Source organism: Sus scrofa, chromosome 13, assembly GCF_054392235.1.
Source record: "Sus scrofa isolate SSC_HxYL_T2T_F1_AM1 chromosome 13, Sscrofa_HxYL_maternal_Yorkshire_Landrace_v2.0, whole genome shotgun sequence".
In the NCBI taxonomy this organism is placed as follows: Eukaryota; Metazoa; Chordata; class Mammalia; order Artiodactyla; family Suidae; genus Sus; species Sus scrofa.
The window spans coordinates 37,621,775-37,638,461 of record NC_139395.1 but is presented as its reverse complement, the minus strand read 5'-3'; the positions used below and the strand labels follow the sequence as shown (position 1 = coordinate 37,638,461).

Genomic DNA, 16,687 nt, shown 5'->3' with positions numbered 1-16,687 from the left:
TGGCCCCTCCTTTGCAACAGAGACCTCAGCAGGGAGTGGCAGCAATGCCAAATTGACACAATCAGCCCAGTTTTGAAGGGCTCTGGTGATGGCTTATTTGAACTATTAAAAGATGAGATGGAGTTCCTACTGTGGTGCAACAGGATGGACCACATCTTGGGAGCGCTGGGACACAGGTTCGGATCCCTAGCCCAGCACAGTGCATTAAGGACTCAGCGTTGCCGCAGTTGCAGCTTAGGTCACAACTGGAGCTCAGATCTGATCCCTGGCTCAGGAACTCATTAAGCCACGGGGTGGCCAAAAACGGGGAAAAAAAGATAATATACAACTAGAAAAAAGGGAAAGGCCATGGGTCAAGGAGATGCATCCTCTCTGCTATTGGCATTCTCTCCAGGATGTGGCCATTAGATGTGTGTGCAGAAGCAGGGGCAGTCCGTTGATCAGATCTTTGGGGAGTCTCTCTCCACGTCAGGCCTGGACCATGGGCCAGGGGAGCCTTGGGAACCCTGCCCCAGCTTTGTGACCAACTTCCTCTGCCTGGAAGGTTAGGATTCCCACGCTGACTCCGCTCCTAAGCAGGCTCTGCAAGAGGCTGGATGTTCCATTCTCCAAAAGATAAAGTGGACAATATACCAGCAGGGGAAGGGAATGAAAGTACAGGACATTATGCAGAATTCTGACTTTTCTCCCACTGTCTGGAGAATTTATACACATTTCCCATCTTGTGATGTCTGTATTAGCAGCCAGAGAAAGGCAGCTTCAGTGCCTCAGGGAAGAAAGGTTTCAGGGCAGTGTCCTTACCATCAATCATCTGAGTTATAGAAGAGGTTTCCTGGGTTACCTTGCCCTACCCTGAGGAGCAGGGACCAGAGGGGTGTCCAGGGAACTGGATTAAAATCTCTGCTTCTGCTACCTTTGAGATAAAAAACAATCTTGCCAGCAGAAGGCATAATGTCTGATTATAACTTAACATTATTTTAGGTAAAAGATAAAATGAAGGTCATTGGAAAACTCTCCTGATGCTTGTTTCCCACTTCTCAATGTGTTATTACACTTTCATTAAAAACAACTGTTTAATCTCCCCTGATCTCTAGCCAGAAGAATCCTACCAAAGACAGGGACAGTATCTGACTCCCAGGACTCAGGGGTCATCAGGCAACCAATAAAACCTCCTGAGAATCTACCAGGCATCTCCGCCTAAATCCACGACTGATGGAGAAGCCTGGCATGGCATAAGTGAGGAAACAGGAAGAGATACAGAACCTGCTATCTAAGGGGGCTGAGCCCCAGAGGGCACAGACCTGACGTAGGACAGGGCCTCCCACTCAAAGCTGCTCCCTAAGGGAAGTCATCCACATCCATGTGACACTGTGCCTAGTCAGCAGCCCTTCTCCTCCTCCTGACAGGAGAAAGAGATATGCTTTGACAACAGACACAAGTTCAAATCCGGATCCCAGCCCTTCTGAGCCATGGGAATTTGGGGAAATTATCTGGGCTCCTTTCTTAGTTCCTGTACCTGTAAAATGGAGAGAAAACCTACCTCAAAGGTTCGTTGGATGGATTCAGTGGCATAACCTATGGAAAGCATCTCAGCTGTCATCTGGGCCCTTGCAGGACCCCATATGAGCAACGCTTTCCTAAGCCACTGTATCTTTCACTTCTGCCTGCCTCCAAGGTCATAGATATGTGAGGTCTCCCAACCCTCAAAGCACTAGCTCTACGTCCTGGAGAATGACGATTTTCAGCGGTGCAGGAGGACAGATCAAAGTCTTTGAGGGGGCATAAAAGGAAATGCGGATTCCTGGTGAAATGGCTCATTCCAGGTCTGGGGCAATCAATACACAAGATGAATATGTAACACCTAGCCATTCCAGAAAGTAAGGCAGTTATCAAAGACAACCAATGTGATTCAAAGAAATCAGATGTTGACTTGAAAAAGACCCAATTGGCCAAAGATAAGACAATTTGAACATCAATAAGGATAATACAATTGTACTTATGAAATCCGTGAGTTCACAGTGGTATTTAAAACTGACCAAGGAGTTTCTGTTGTGGCTCAGTGGTAACAAACCTGACTAGTATCCATAAGGACATGGGTGCAATCCCTTGCTCCACTCAGTGGGTTAAGGATCCGGCATTCCTGTGAGCTGCAGTTTAAGTCGCAGATGCAGCTCGGATCTGGTGTTGCTGTGGCTGTGGCGTAGGCTGGCAGCTGCAGCTCCGAATCGACCCCTAGCCTGGGAACTTCCATATGCTTCAGGTGCAACCATAAAAAAATCCCCTCAAACATACCAAACCTCATTAGTCATCTTTGGAAGATGCTGGGGAAACCAAGTCATCACTTTAAAAACTGGCAGATAATAGCTATGTGTAAAAGAATGAAATTGTAACACTAACACCACACACAAAAATAAACTCAAAATGGATTAAAGACCTAAATGTAACATCGAATACTTTAAAACACTTAGAGGAAAATATTGGCAGAACACACTTTGACATAAATCATAGCATTATCTTTTTGGATACACCTCCCAGAGTAAGGAAAAATGAAAATAAAAACAAAAATAAACAAATGGAACCTAATTCGACTCAAAAGCTTTGCAGAACAAAGGATACTATTAAAAAAATAAATAAATAAAAATACAACGCACAGAATGGGAGAAAATCTTTGCAAACAAAGCCACTGGCAAGGAATTAATGTCCAAAAATAAACAAAAATCTTGCATAGTTTTATATCAGAGAAACAAACAACCCACCAAAACAAGGGGCAGAAGACCCAAACAGAATTTTTCTCCAAAGATGACATACAGATGGCCAAAAAACAAATGAAAAGATGCTCAACATCACTAATTATTACAGTAATGTAAATCCAAACTACAAGTTATCACCTTACACTAGTCAGAATGGCCACCATCAAAAAAATCTATGAACAATAAACCTTCTACACTGTGGTGAGAATTTAAATTGGTGGGAATTTAAATTCCTAATTCCCACCGTGGAGAACAGTATGGAAGTTCCTTAAAAAACTAAAAATAGAACTGCTTTATGATCCAGCAATCCCACTCCTGGGGATATATCTGAAGAAAACCACAATTTGAAAATATACATGCACCCTAATGTTCATTGCAGCACTGTTTACAATAGCCAAGACATAGTAGCAACCTAAATATCCATCAACCAAAGAATGGATAAAGAAGATGTGGTACAGGAGTTTCAGTTGTGGCTCAGCAGTAACAAACCCAACTAGTATCCATGAGGATATGGGTTCCATCCCTGGCCTCACTCAGTGGGTTAAGAACCGGCATTGCCATGAGCTGTGTTGTAAGTGGCAGATGAGGCTTGGATCCCTGCACTGCTGTGGCTGAGACAGAGGCCAGCAGCTGAAGCTCCAGTTTGACCCCTAGCCTGGGAACTTCCATATACTGTGGGTGCGGCCCTCAAAACAACAACAACAACAGACAAAAAAAAAGGGGGGGAAATATTTTAGTACCATTAGGATTTCATTATAACTTATAATCTCTGATAAAACAAGAGATGCAGGCAAAGACTGCCAGCACCATGAAAAGAGAGACATCAGACATATCCTGTACCTCCTAGAGGGAGCAAAGAGCACCATCTATGAAGTGGTCTTTCCCCACAAACTGAACTTAAACCTCATGATGTCTCTAGAACTAACTAGTGAATTTCAAAGAATATGGAATCATTAGAACAGGTTAAATTATACTACTACATTGATCGGCAAACATTGATCATAGGCCAAACTATGGGCAAGTGTACAGGAAAAATGACCCAATTTCTTTAACATATGAAGCTAGTATTACCAGAGAGGTGGTTGACTGAGAAGAGAGTTTTTGCTGCGTGCTAATGGTGTGGGGATGGAGCTTTGATATGGAAAAGAGATACTGGTAATATTTGAGAATATTTCTCCACAAAATACTAGTCAGTTATAATATAACTTGGAGAATTTGGAGAACCCTGGCAGGCACCAACCTGACCAGGTAATCAAGGTTAACATCACCCATCACCTGTGCCTCCTGATAGGCCGCAATAAGAGCACAGCATCGCATATGTGCTGCCACCGCCTTGGTCATGAGGAAACATCACAAATACCCTACAAACGAAAGGCCTGTCAAGAACTGCCAAGAAAGGAGAGAGGATTTGGGGAGATAGGAAGTACAAAGCACCAGGAGGAGTTCCCTTTGTAGCCTGACAAGTTAAGGACCTGACATTGTCTTTGGGAGGATGTGGATTCAATCCCTGGCCTTGCTCAGTGGGTTAAAGATCTGGCGTTGTCGCAAGCTGTGGCACAGGTCACAAACATGGCTAAGATCCAATGCTGCCATGGCTGTGCCAGAGGCCACAGATGCTAATCTAATTCAATCCCTGGACTGGGAACTTCCATATGCCACAGATGCCCCTGCAAAAAGAAAAACAAAACAACAAAGGACCAAGAGTCTGTCTCCTAATCTAGGCAAAAGTTGCACACAGAATCAGTCTAATGGAACTATTTTGTAACTATGGAGATGAACTATTTTGTAACTTTGAGGTGAATATTTGGACAGGAAATTTTAGTGAACTTCAGCTCTTAGCATAGTATCAGCTACCCATCCCTTACCCCCAGCCCCAGGGCAGGCTTCAGTGAGTATGTTTCTCTGTCCATCTGCATACAGTGTGTGAGAGCCTGGGTGAGTCAAAAGGACCCTGTTCACCAAATACCAGAGATCTGTTCACTGACTGCCATTTACTGCTTCTGACCACAATGATGTTGGCAAAGAGGCATCTTCCTCTCTTGTATCAAGCCCTTCCTCCAGGGAATTAAAGGGCCATACTGATACATAATCTAACATTTGAAAGACAAAGACAAAGAGAGAATCTTGAAAGAAGCAAAAGAAAAGTGACTCATGCCACACAAGGGATCCTCAATAAGGTTATCAGTAGATTTCTCATCAGACATTTTGGAAGTGAAAAGGCAGTGGGCCAATATATTCAAAATGCTAAAAGGAGGAGTTCCTGTTGTGGCTTAGTGGGTTAAGAATCCGACACAGTGACCATAAGGATAAGGGTTCAATCCCTGGCAGCACTCAGTGGGTTAAGGATCTGGCATTGCTGCAAGCTTCTGTGTAGGTCATGGATCCTGCTTGGATCTGGCATTGCTGTGGCTGTGATGTAGGCCTGCAGCTACAGCTCCAGTTCAGCCTCTAGCCTGGGAACTTCCATATGATGCAGGTGTGGTGCTAAAAAAAAAAATAAAGAAAAATACTCAAAGAAAAAAAAAAACTATCAAACAAGAATCCTGTAACCAGTAAAACTATCCTCCAAAAGTGAGGGAGGAGTTAAGACATTTCTTGAAAAACAAAAGCCAAGGGAGTTTGTTACCAACTGATCAGCCTTGCAATGCTCAAGGGAGTTGTGCAAGATGAAATGAGATGACTCTAGACAATAACTCCAAGCCATATGGCAAAATAAAAGATCTCAATAAAAATGATGAAAATTTTCTACATGATTTAAGAGACTATTCAATTTAAAGGGGAAAAAACTATTAAAGCTAATAAAAAAGCTGGTAACATAAAAATCTATTATATTAGCTAGGATTACTGTAAAAGCTAGTGTTATAGTAATCTTGGTTTTAGACTCCAAGTCTGGTTTTCTAGATAAATGAAGAGACTAATGCATTTAAAATAACTATTAGTTGATGTTTCTAGGCACACAGTGCATTAAGATATAATTTTGTAACATCAACAACTAAAAGGGGTGGGGATGGAGATGTAAAGAAACTAGTGTTCCACACATTGTTGAAGCTAAAGATGGTATAAATTCAAATTAGTGTGTTATAATTTCCGGCTGCTAAATGATTTAATCCCTAAGGTAAGTACAAAGAAAATAGCTATAGAACATAGTCAAAAGGAAATAAAAAAGAAATTTAAATATTACACTACAAAAATTGACTAAATACAAAAGAAAACAGTAATGCAGGAAATGAGGAACAAAAGATCCTTTTATGCATACAGAGAAAAAAATAGCAAACTGAAAAAAATTCCTTCTTATCATAATTACTTTAAATGTACATGGATCCTGGCCCACAGATTAAATCCCTACCACAGATGTTACCCAAGCCACATCAGTGACAAGAGCATATCCCTGAGCCACCAGGGAACTCCAAAATAGTCTTTAAATCAAAAATATTTAGAAGAAACAAAGAAGGATATTATATATGAATAAAAGATTCAATAGAGCAAGAAGATGTAATAAGTACAACTATTTACATACTTAATGGCAGATTATCAAAATAATCAAGCAAAAACTGACAGATTTCAAGGGAGAAATAGACAGTTCTACAACAATATTTGGAGATTTCAATACCCATTTACAGTGACAGATATAACAACCAGACAAAAGATAAGTGAGGAAACAGAGGACTTACCCTAATCAAGATCTAACAGACACATACAGAACACTCTACCAAACAATAGCAGCATACACATTCTTCTCAAGTGCACATGGGACATTTCCCAGAGCATGTGTTTGACCACAAATTAAATTTCAATAGATTTGAAAAGATAGATATTAGGAGTTTCCTTGTGGAGCAGTGGGTTAGGAATCTGGTTGTCACTGCAGAGGCTGGGGTTGCTCCTATGGCACAGGTTTGATCTCTGGCCTGGGAACTTTCACATGCTGGGGGCTCAACCAAAAAAGTTTTTATAAATAAAAAAAGACAAATATCATACAAAGTATATTCTCCAACCAAAATGGGATAAAGTTAGAAATCAATAACAGAAGGATAACTGGAAAATTCACTAAATTGTGGAAACAAAGGAATGCACTTTTTAATAGCAAATGGAGGAGTTCCCGTTGTGGCTCAGTGGTTAACGAATCCAACTAGGAACCATGAGGTTGTGGGTTTGATCCCTGGTTAAGGATCCAGTGTTGCCATGAGCTGTGGTATAGGTCAGATGCGGCTCAGATCCCGTGTTGCTATGGCTGTGGCATAGGCTGCCAGCTACAGCTCCAATTGGACCCCTAGCCTGGGAACCTCCATATGCCGCAGGAGCAGCCCTAGAAAAGGCAAAAAGACAAAAATAAATAAATAGCAAATGGATCAAAGAAAATTAAAAATACTTGGAGATAAATGAAAATGAAAAAAAAATCAAAATTTATGGGACACAATAAAAGCAGTGCTAAGGGGGAGTTTTACAGCTATAAACATATAAAGTGAGAAAGATCTCAGATCAACGACTTAACTTTAGAACTAAAGGAACTGGAGAGAAAAAAAAAACTAAACTGAAAGCTGCCAGAAAGAAGGAAGGAAACAATAAAGATTAGAGCATAGATTAAAGCAGATAACAGAAAAAAGAGAAATGAAAGTGGGGACATTACTACTGATTCTACAGAAATAAAAAGGGTTATAAGTGAATATTAGGACCAACTGTACACTAACACATTGGATAACTTAGATAAAAGGGACAAATTCCTAGAGACACAAAGCCTACCAAGACTAAATCATGAAAAAACAGAAAATCTGAGTTGACTTATAGCCAGTAAAGTGACTGAATCAATAATAATAATAAAAAAAATCTCCAAAAAAAAAAAAAAGCCCTGAATGCAATGGTTTCCCTAGTGAATTCTAACAAACATTTAAAAAAATTACTATTAATCGTTTTCAAATTTTTCACAAAAACTGAAGGGAACATTTCATTCAAGAGGCTAGCATTACCCCAATATAAAGCCAAACAAAGATACTACCAGAAAAGAAAACTACATCCCTTATGAACACTGAGACAAAAATCCTCACAAAATACTAGCAAATCGAACTCAGCAGCATATTAAAAAGATAGTTCACCATTACCAAATGAGATTTATTCCTGGAATGCAAGGATGGTTCAACATACAAAAGTTGATTGATATAATATACCACATTAACAGAATAAAGGTGGGGGGGGATCACATCATCTCAACTGAAGCTAAATAAATCTTGAAAAAAATTCAACTCCTTTTCATGATTTATAAACACTAAAAATCTAAGAATAAAAGGAAACTATTTCAACATAATGAATGTCAAAGATGAAAAGCCACAGTCAACAACATATTCAGGAAAGACTTAAAGCTTTTCCTCTAAAATCAGGAACAAGGCAGGAATGCTGCTTTTCATATGCACACTGTGGTATATGGGATGAGTGACCAATTGGGACCTACTGTATAGCACAAAGAACTTTACCCAATATTGTGTGATAATCTATATGGGAAAAGAATATGAAGAAGAATGAATTTGTGTATAACTTTGTTGTACAGCAGAAATTATCACAACATTGTAAAACAACTATGTTTCAATAAACTTTGAAAAATAAAAAAAAAAAAATGTCTGTTTCACCATATCTATTCAACACAGAAGTTCTAATCAGAGAAATTAGGCAAGAAAAAGAATTAAAAAGCATCCAAACTAGAAAGGAAGAAGTAAAATGATCACTGTTTGTGGATGATACAATCTTATATATAGAAAATCCTAAAGAACCTCTTAGAATAAGTAAATCCAGCGAAGGAGCAGGAAAAGTCAACACACAAAAATCAGATGCATTTCTGTTCCCATTGTGGGTTAAGAATCTGACTGCTTGGGAGTTCCCATTGTGGTGGAGCAGAAACAAATCTGACTAGGTATCCATGAGGATGTGGGTTTGACCCCTGGCCTTGCTCAGTGGATCAGGGATCTGGTGTTGCTGTGAGCTGTGGTGTAGGTTACAGATGCAGCTCAGATCCCATGTTGCTGTGGCTGTGGTGTAGGCCAGCAGCTGTAGCTCAGAGTTGACCCCCAGCCTACGAACTTCCATATGCCAAAGGTGGGGCCCTAAAAAGCAAAAAACAAAATAAATAAATAAATAAATAAATAAAAAAGAATCTGACTGCAGCAGCTTGAGTGACCCTGGAGGCATGGGTCTGATCCCTGGCTCAGTGAAGTAGGTTAAAGGATCTGGCACTGCCACATCTGTGGTGTAGGTTACAGCTGTGGCTTGAATTCAAACCCTGGCCAGGGAACTTCCATATGCCATGGTGCACCCATAAAACTGAAAGGGACAAAGAAATGGGGGAAGGTTTAAACTCCACACAAAAACTACCAGAACAGATAAATGAACTCAGCAATGTAACAGGAGACAAGATTACCATACAGAAACCAGTTGATTTCTTTACACTAACAATGAAATATCAGAAAAGGAATGTAAACAAACAATCCCTTTTAAAATTGCATCAAAAAAATAAAATACTTAGGAATAAACCTCACTGAGAGGTAAAAGATTTATATTCTGAGAAGCACAAAACATTAACAAAAGAAACTGAAAATAAATCAAAGGAAAGACATCCCATGCTCTTTGATTGGAAGAATTAATATTGTTAAAATGATCATACTAACCAAAGAAATCTAGAGATTTAATGCAATCTCTGTTAAATTACCCAAGACATTTTCCACAGAACTAGAACAAATAATTTTAAAACTTACATGGAACCAGAAAGACCCAGAATTGCCAAAGCAATCTTGAAGAAAAAGAACAAAGCAGGAGGCATAACCAACCAGGCTTCAGATAATACTACAAAGCTATACTAATCAAAACGGTGTGGTACTGGTAAAATAACAGACATAAGATCAAGGGAATGTAATAGCCCAGAAATTAAACCACACACATACAGTCTGTGACAAAGAAGGCAAGAATATCCAACTGGAAAGACCATCTCTTCAGTAAGAGGTGTTAGGAAAGTTGGAGAGCTGCCTGTAAATCAATCAAGTTAGAAAACACCCTCACACCATACACACAAAAATACTCAAAATGGCTTAAAGACTTAAATGTAAGACATGACACCATAAAACTCCTAGAGGAGAACATTGGCAAGACATTCTGTGACATAAATCATAACAATTTTTCTTAGATCGGTCTCGGAAGACAATAGGAATAAAAGCAAAAAATAAATAAACGGGACCTAATGGGACCTAACTTATAAACTTTTGCACATCAAAGGAAACCATAAACAAAATGAAAAGACAACTTGCAGACTAGGAGAAAATATCTGCAAAGGATGAGAACTACAAGCGCTCAATTTCCAAAATAAACAAACAGCTCATACAACTCAATAAAAAAAACAAACAATCTAAAAATGGGCTCAAGACCTAAATAGACATTTTTCCAAAGAAGACATACAGATTGCCAAAAATCATATGAAAATGCTTAATATCACTAATCATTAGAGAAATGCAAATCAAAACTACAATGATGTGTTGGCTCAGCAGTAACAAACCCAACTAGTATCCATGAAGATGGGGGTTCAGTCCTTGGCCTTGCTCAGTGGGTTAAGGATCTAGCATTGCTGTGAGCTGTGGTATAGGTCACAGATGCAGCTCCGATCCTGCATTGCTGTGGCTGTGGTGTAGGCCAGCAGCTATAGCTGTGATTCGACCCCTAGACTGGGAACTTCCATATGGTGGGGGTGCGGCCCTAAAAAAAATTCATTTAAAAAAAATGACAATGAAGTGCCACCTTACACAGGTCAGAATGCCCATCATTAAAAAGTCTACATGGGAGTTCCCGTCGTGGCGCAGTGGTTAACAAATCCGACTAGGAACCATGAGGTTGCGGGTTTGGTCCCTGCCCTTGCTCAGTAGGTTAACGATCCGGCGTTGCCGTGAGCTGTGGTGTAGGTTGCAGACGCGGCTCGGATCCCGCGTTGCTGTGGCTCTGGCGTAGGCCGGTGGCTACAGCTCCGATTCAACCCCTAGCCTGGGAACCTCCATATGCCGCGGGAGCGGCCCAAGAAATAGCAACAACAACAACAGCAAAAGACAGAAGACAAAAAAAAAAAAAGTCTACATGGAGTTCCTGGTGGCCTAGTGGGTTAAGGATCTGGCATTGTCACTGCAGTGGCTCAAGTCACTACTGTGGCTCGGGTTCAATCCTTGGCTTGGGAACTTTCACATGCCATAGGCAAGGCAAAGAAAAAAGTCTACAAATAGCAAATGTCTGAGGGGGTGTTGAGAAAAGAACCATCCTACACTGTTGGCGGCAATGTAAATTGGTACAGCCACTACGGAGAATAGTACAGAGGTTCCTTAAATAACTAAAAATAGAGTTTCTATATGATCCAACGATCCCACTCCTGGGCATATGTCCAGACAAAACTATAATTTGAAAAGATACACACACTCCTATGTTCACAGCAGCACTATTCACAATAGCCAAGACATGGAAGTAACCTAAATGTGAACCAACAGATGAATGGATACAGAAGATCTGGTCTAGGAGTTCTCTTGTGGTGCTGTGAGTTAAGGATCTGGCATTATCAGTGCAACATCTTGGGCCACTGCTGTGGCTTGGGTTTGATCCCCGGCCTGGGAACTTCTGCATGCCTCAGGCACAGCCAAAAAAAAAAAAAAAAAAAAAAAAAAAGATGTGGTCTATATATAAAATGAAATATTACTCAGTCATAAAAAAGAATGAAATAATACCATTTCCAGCAACATAGGACCTAGAGATAATTATGTTAAGTAAAGCAAGAAAGAAAAAGATAAATATTATCACGTTAACATTTATATGCAGAATCCAAAATATCACACAAATGAACATATCTATGAAACATAAACAGACACACAGACATAGAAAATAGATCTGTGGGTGGGAGGATGGAAGGATTGGGAGTTTGGGATTAGCAAATGCAAACCATTAAATAAAGAATGGATGAACAACAAGGTCCTACTGTATAGCACAGGGAACTATATTCAATATCCTGTGATAAAACATAACAGAAAAGAATCTGAACAAAGAATGCATATGTATATATATATGTGTAACAATCACTTTGCTGTACAGAAGAAATTAACACAATATTGTAAAAAACTATACATCAATGAAATTTTAAAATTTAAAAAAATTTAAAAATGGGTTAGAATAGATATTGCTCCAAAGAAGATATGCAAATGGCAAATAAGTATATGAAAAGATGCTCAACATCACTAATCATCAGGGTAATGCAAGTCAAAACCACAATGAGGTATCACCTCACACCTGTCAGGGTGGGTACATTCAAGGGAAAAAAAAGGACAGAAATTACTAGGTGTTGGTGGTGAGAATGTGCAGAAATGGGAATTCTTGTACACTGCTGGTGGGAATGTAAAAAGAACAAACAGAAATTACTAGGTGTTGGTGGTGAGAATGTGCAGAAATGGGAATCCTTGTACACTGTGGAAAGCAGTATGGTGGTTCCTCAAAACATTAAAAATAGAACTAGTATATGATCTAGCAACTCCACTTCTGGGTATAAACCCAAAGAATTGAAAGCAGGGTCTCAAAGAGATATTTGCATATCCGTGTTCATAGCAGCATTATTCACAACAGCTAACACATGGAACCAATCCAAGAGTTCATCAGCTAATGAACGGATAAGCAAAATGTGGTATATACATACAATGGAGTATATTTTAGCCTATAAAGGAAGGAAATTCTGACATAGGCTACCACATGGATGAACCTTGAGGACATTAAGCTAAGAGAAATAAACCAGTTGCAAAAAAACAAATACTGTATGTTTATACTTTTATGAGGTACTTATAGCAGTCAAAATTATAGAGACAGAAAGTAGTATCTAAGGATAACTTGACCCCCTTGCTGTACAGTGGGAAAATAAAAAAAAAAATAAAAAAAAAAGAAAGTAGAATGGTGATTGCCAGGGGCTGGGGTAAAGAGGGGGAATGGGAAGGTATTGTTTAATGAACAAGGAGTTTCAGTTTTACGAGAAGAAAAAAGTTATGGAGGTGAATGGTTACAATGTTTGTACAAGATTATGAATGTATTTAATAGCGCTCTACTGTATGCTTAAAAATGGTTAAGATGGAAAATTTTATTTTTTATTTTTATTTTTTGTCTTTTTAGGGCCACGCCCGATGCATATGGAGGTTCCCAGGCTTGGGGTGGAATCCGAGTTGTAGGTGCCAGCCTACACTACAGCCACAGCAATGCCGGATCTGAGCTGCAACTGAGACCTACATCACAGCTCACAGCCATGACGGGAACTCCTGGAAAATTTTATGTTATGTGTATTTTACCACAGTAAAAAAATTGGTGGAAAAAAAAAAAAGAACTGTCAATAACATGAAACACAGGGGCATCCCCACTGTGGCGCAGTGGGTTAATGATTGTGTTTGTCTCTGCAGATGCACCGGTTCAATCTGATCCCCTGCCCAGGACCTTCCGTATGTTGCAGGTGTGGCCGAAAAATAAAAATAAATAAATAAAAAGACAATTTAAAAAAAGAACAGGAAAACACCAGAGAACTGTTCCAAATGAAAAGTCTAGGGAGGAGTTCTCTTGTTGGTGCAGTGGTTTTAAGGATCTGGCATTGTCACTGCTGTGGCTCAGGTCAAAGCTGTGGCATGGGTTCGATCTCTGGACCCAGAATTTCTACATGCCATGGCCAAAACAAAAAAAAATCTAGGGAGTTCCCTGGTGGTCTAGTGTTTAGGACTCTGAGCTTTCACCACTGCATCCCAGGTTCAGTCTCTGGTCTGGGAACCTTAAAAAAGTCTAAAAATAAGACCTGACAGTAACATGCAACACAGCTTCCTAGACAGGATCCCAGACCAGAGAGGAGAAAGGGAGACAGCTGGTGAAATCTGTATGTGATGCTGCACCAAGTTGATTTCCTAGCTTAGGGGGCTGTATGCTGATCTGTAAGAGAGTGTCCCTGTTCTGAAGACATTCCTGCTGGAGTGTTTTGTGGTAATGAAAGATCATATATGCAACTCGCTCCCCAAATATTCAGAAAAAGGCTAGAGGGTGGGTAACTGAGCAAATACAGTAAAACGTTAACAGCTGGAGAGTCAGGATAAAGGACATAGCGGAATCATCATACACACCTGGAGGCATCTTGATGAAGGGCTCAAGGACCTGTACTTTGGCCTGGTGCATGGCCCGCTCTTTCTCCGCAAGAGCCCGGGCACGGGCCTGAATGATATGTCTCTCCAACATTTCCACCTCATCCAGTCGCTGCTTATAGAGATCCCGAATCTGGCAGGTGGAGGACCAGTTGAACAGAAATATGGTGAGAAATAAGGTTTTTTCAACCTCACCCCAGCCTCGGGGCTCCCCGTGAAGCATAGAACCACCACAGAACTGCAGACACCATCTGGTATTCTCAGACAGACGTAAACACGGAGACCGACAGCAGGAAAGGGCTGAAAGCTTTTAACGTCAAGTCGGTAACAGAGCCAAGACTGAAACCCTATCTCCTGGCTTCACAGTAAAGAGAGCTCCCATCCAAACTCTGAAATACCAAATACAAGGGAGTATGCTCCTTGTGGTAGAGGAAGAGTTGTCATCCAGATGCACCTTCAAGGAATGACATGCTACCTGGCTGCAGGGCCCATAGAGTTGACTTCAGCTTCTTGAAAACACTCAGCTGAGACTCTTTTAAGGGAGTCGAAGGCAGCGTGGCCAGCAATCAGCCTCAGCAATGAGGACTCATATCAGCTGCTTTTCTCGTTATGCAGATGAGACAGCAGTAGTTGCTGTTCCAGAGATTGGGTGTGTTAAAATCTGGGCATGAATACCGTGGTTAAGACTCTAGTTTCTGACACAAAGGCAGGCAACGCAAACGAGGATGTAAAATAAAAGACAGGTGCTACAGATACATGCAGCACGTGTGTAGAATGTGTGTATTTGCCTAGGGGCGTGCATAGCGTCCTTCCACTAGAATATCGGATACATTGCACCATGGACTTGGTCTGCTCTTTCCCGGCTGCATCCCCAGTGCCTGAACAGCGCCTGGCACTTGGCAGGGGCTGACACTTGTCGAGTGGCTGATTCGCGCCCTGGGCGCCCCTGCACGGCTGCAGAAGCAAAGACGCCCCGCACCAGGTGAGCAAGCGGAGGAAGGGCGCGAGACACAGGGCTGTGTTACCTGTTGCAGCTGGTCCACGAACTCCTCGTGCCTCGCATCCTCACTGCCGCGGGCCTTGATCAAATTTGCGCTCACCTCCTCGCCGATCACCTCGGAAGTGTACAGGTTACGGAAGACGCCGGTGAGCAAGTACGAGATATCTTGGGTGCGCAGCGAGGTGGGGCGCAGACGCAGCAGGTGCGGCTCGGAAAGCGGCGGAAGCTCAAGCGGCGGGATGCGGACGGGCCGGGCCCCGAAATCGTGGTGAAAGGACTCGGAGTAGGCGATGGACGACAACCAGGTGCACTGGCTGGGGCTGCGGATCCGGGCCAGACGCTGGGTTGGCGTCCACGTTGCCCCCGCGAACGCGTAGGACCCAGACTCTGCGGACTGCAGCTCTCGCCTTCCAGTCTCCATGGCAACTGAGACGCCGCTAAATCCCTGCCGCACTTCCGGTTCCGGACCGCCTCTTCCGCTTTGCCTTGGGTTCTCAGTGCTCTTAAGCCTTCATCCTCATGAATATTTGCACAGCAGCATCCCCTTTATGAAGATGAGCTTAGAGTTAGGTATCAATGGAGAAAGGGTTAAGTGGCACAGCCAGGCCAGTCTGATTGCAAAAGCCTCTATTTACCTTCATCTGCCCATTCTCTAAATATTCAGTATTTATTAATTCGTTCATTTAAAATTTATTGGGAGTTTTGTAGTGGCTCAGCCATAACCAACCTGACTAGTATCCATGAGGATGGGTGTTCAATTCCCGGTCCCACTCTTGGGTGAGGGGTCAGTCAGTTGCCCTGAACTACAGTGTAAGTCACAGATGCAGATGCAGCTGGGATCTGGTTGTTGTGGCTGGCAGCTGCAGCTCCGATTTGACCCCTAGCCTGGGAACTTCTACATGCCATACTTGCCGCCCTAAAAAGCGAAAAACATAAAAAACTAAAAAAAAATTTTTTAATGTATTTACAAAGATTCAAAGGAAGATGTTGCTTCCACCCTCACAGATGTGTGTGTGAGTGAGAGACCAGGGTGGTGAGCGGGAAGGAACAGGAAAACAATTGCAGTTTAGTGGGTTAAGGTCAAGGTGGAGATAAATGTTGGTTTTCATGGAACCATAAAGGACAGGAACTTAGTCTGCAGAGGGAGTGTGTACAGTGGTTTTTTGGTAGAGGTGAAAACCAAGCAGAGATTGAAAAGAATGAGTCATCTAGAGAGTGGAAATTAAAACTACAATGCAGTCCCATTACACATTTAGTAGAATGTCAACAAACTGAATGAATGAATGGGTGAAAATCAAATAAGTACAGGTAAGGATATGCAGCAACTAAAATTCTCATATGCTGCAATGGGAATACCAACTAGTATAGCAGCTCTGAAAAACAGTTTGGCAGTAACAAGTAACAAATACATCAATTCCACTCTTAGATGCTTTTCCAAGTGAAATGAGAATGTTTGTGCTCACAAAAACCTGTGTGAAAATGTTTATAACAGCTTTATTCTTAATCTCCAAAAACTGGGAAAAAAACAAATGTCCTATTCATTGGTGTCAAGATAAATAAACCGTAGTACATCTAAACAATGGAATACTCTCAGTAGTAAAGATGAAAACAGAGTAGTGATACACACAACAGCATATATGAAAATAAGTGCATTATGCTGGGGAAAAGAAACTATTCTCAAAAGGCTACATATACATACCAAATGATTCCATTTATAGGAAATCCATTTACAAAAATGCAGACACATCAGTGGTTATCAGGAGCTGGTGATGGGAGCTAGTGTTGGC

The 16,687-nt window shown here is 41.3% G+C and overlaps 1 protein-coding gene across 22 annotated transcripts in view; it reads right to left on the bottom strand.

Moving 5' to 3' along the window:
- Positions 1-15,328, bottom strand: part of DLEC1 (DLEC1 cilia and flagella associated protein) — an 82,102-nt gene extending 66,774 nt beyond the window's left edge. For 21 of the 22 annotated variants that reach the window (XR_014822711.1, XM_084987723.1, XM_084987726.1 and 18 more), the window contains exons 1-2: positions 14,926-15,328; positions 13,883-14,033 (exon numbers count right to left, since the gene is read on the bottom strand). Coding sequence is in view for 11 of the 22 variants with exons in the window: in XM_084987723.1 (XP_084843849.1) it covers positions 13,883-14,033; positions 14,926-15,321 (547 nt within the window). In the remaining 11 variants the exon portion in view is untranslated. The remainder of the gene's footprint in view (positions 1-13,882; positions 14,034-14,925) is intronic. The other variant, XM_084987740.1, reaches the window with a different exon arrangement.
- Between the last annotated feature and the right edge of the window lie 1,359 nt (positions 15,329-16,687).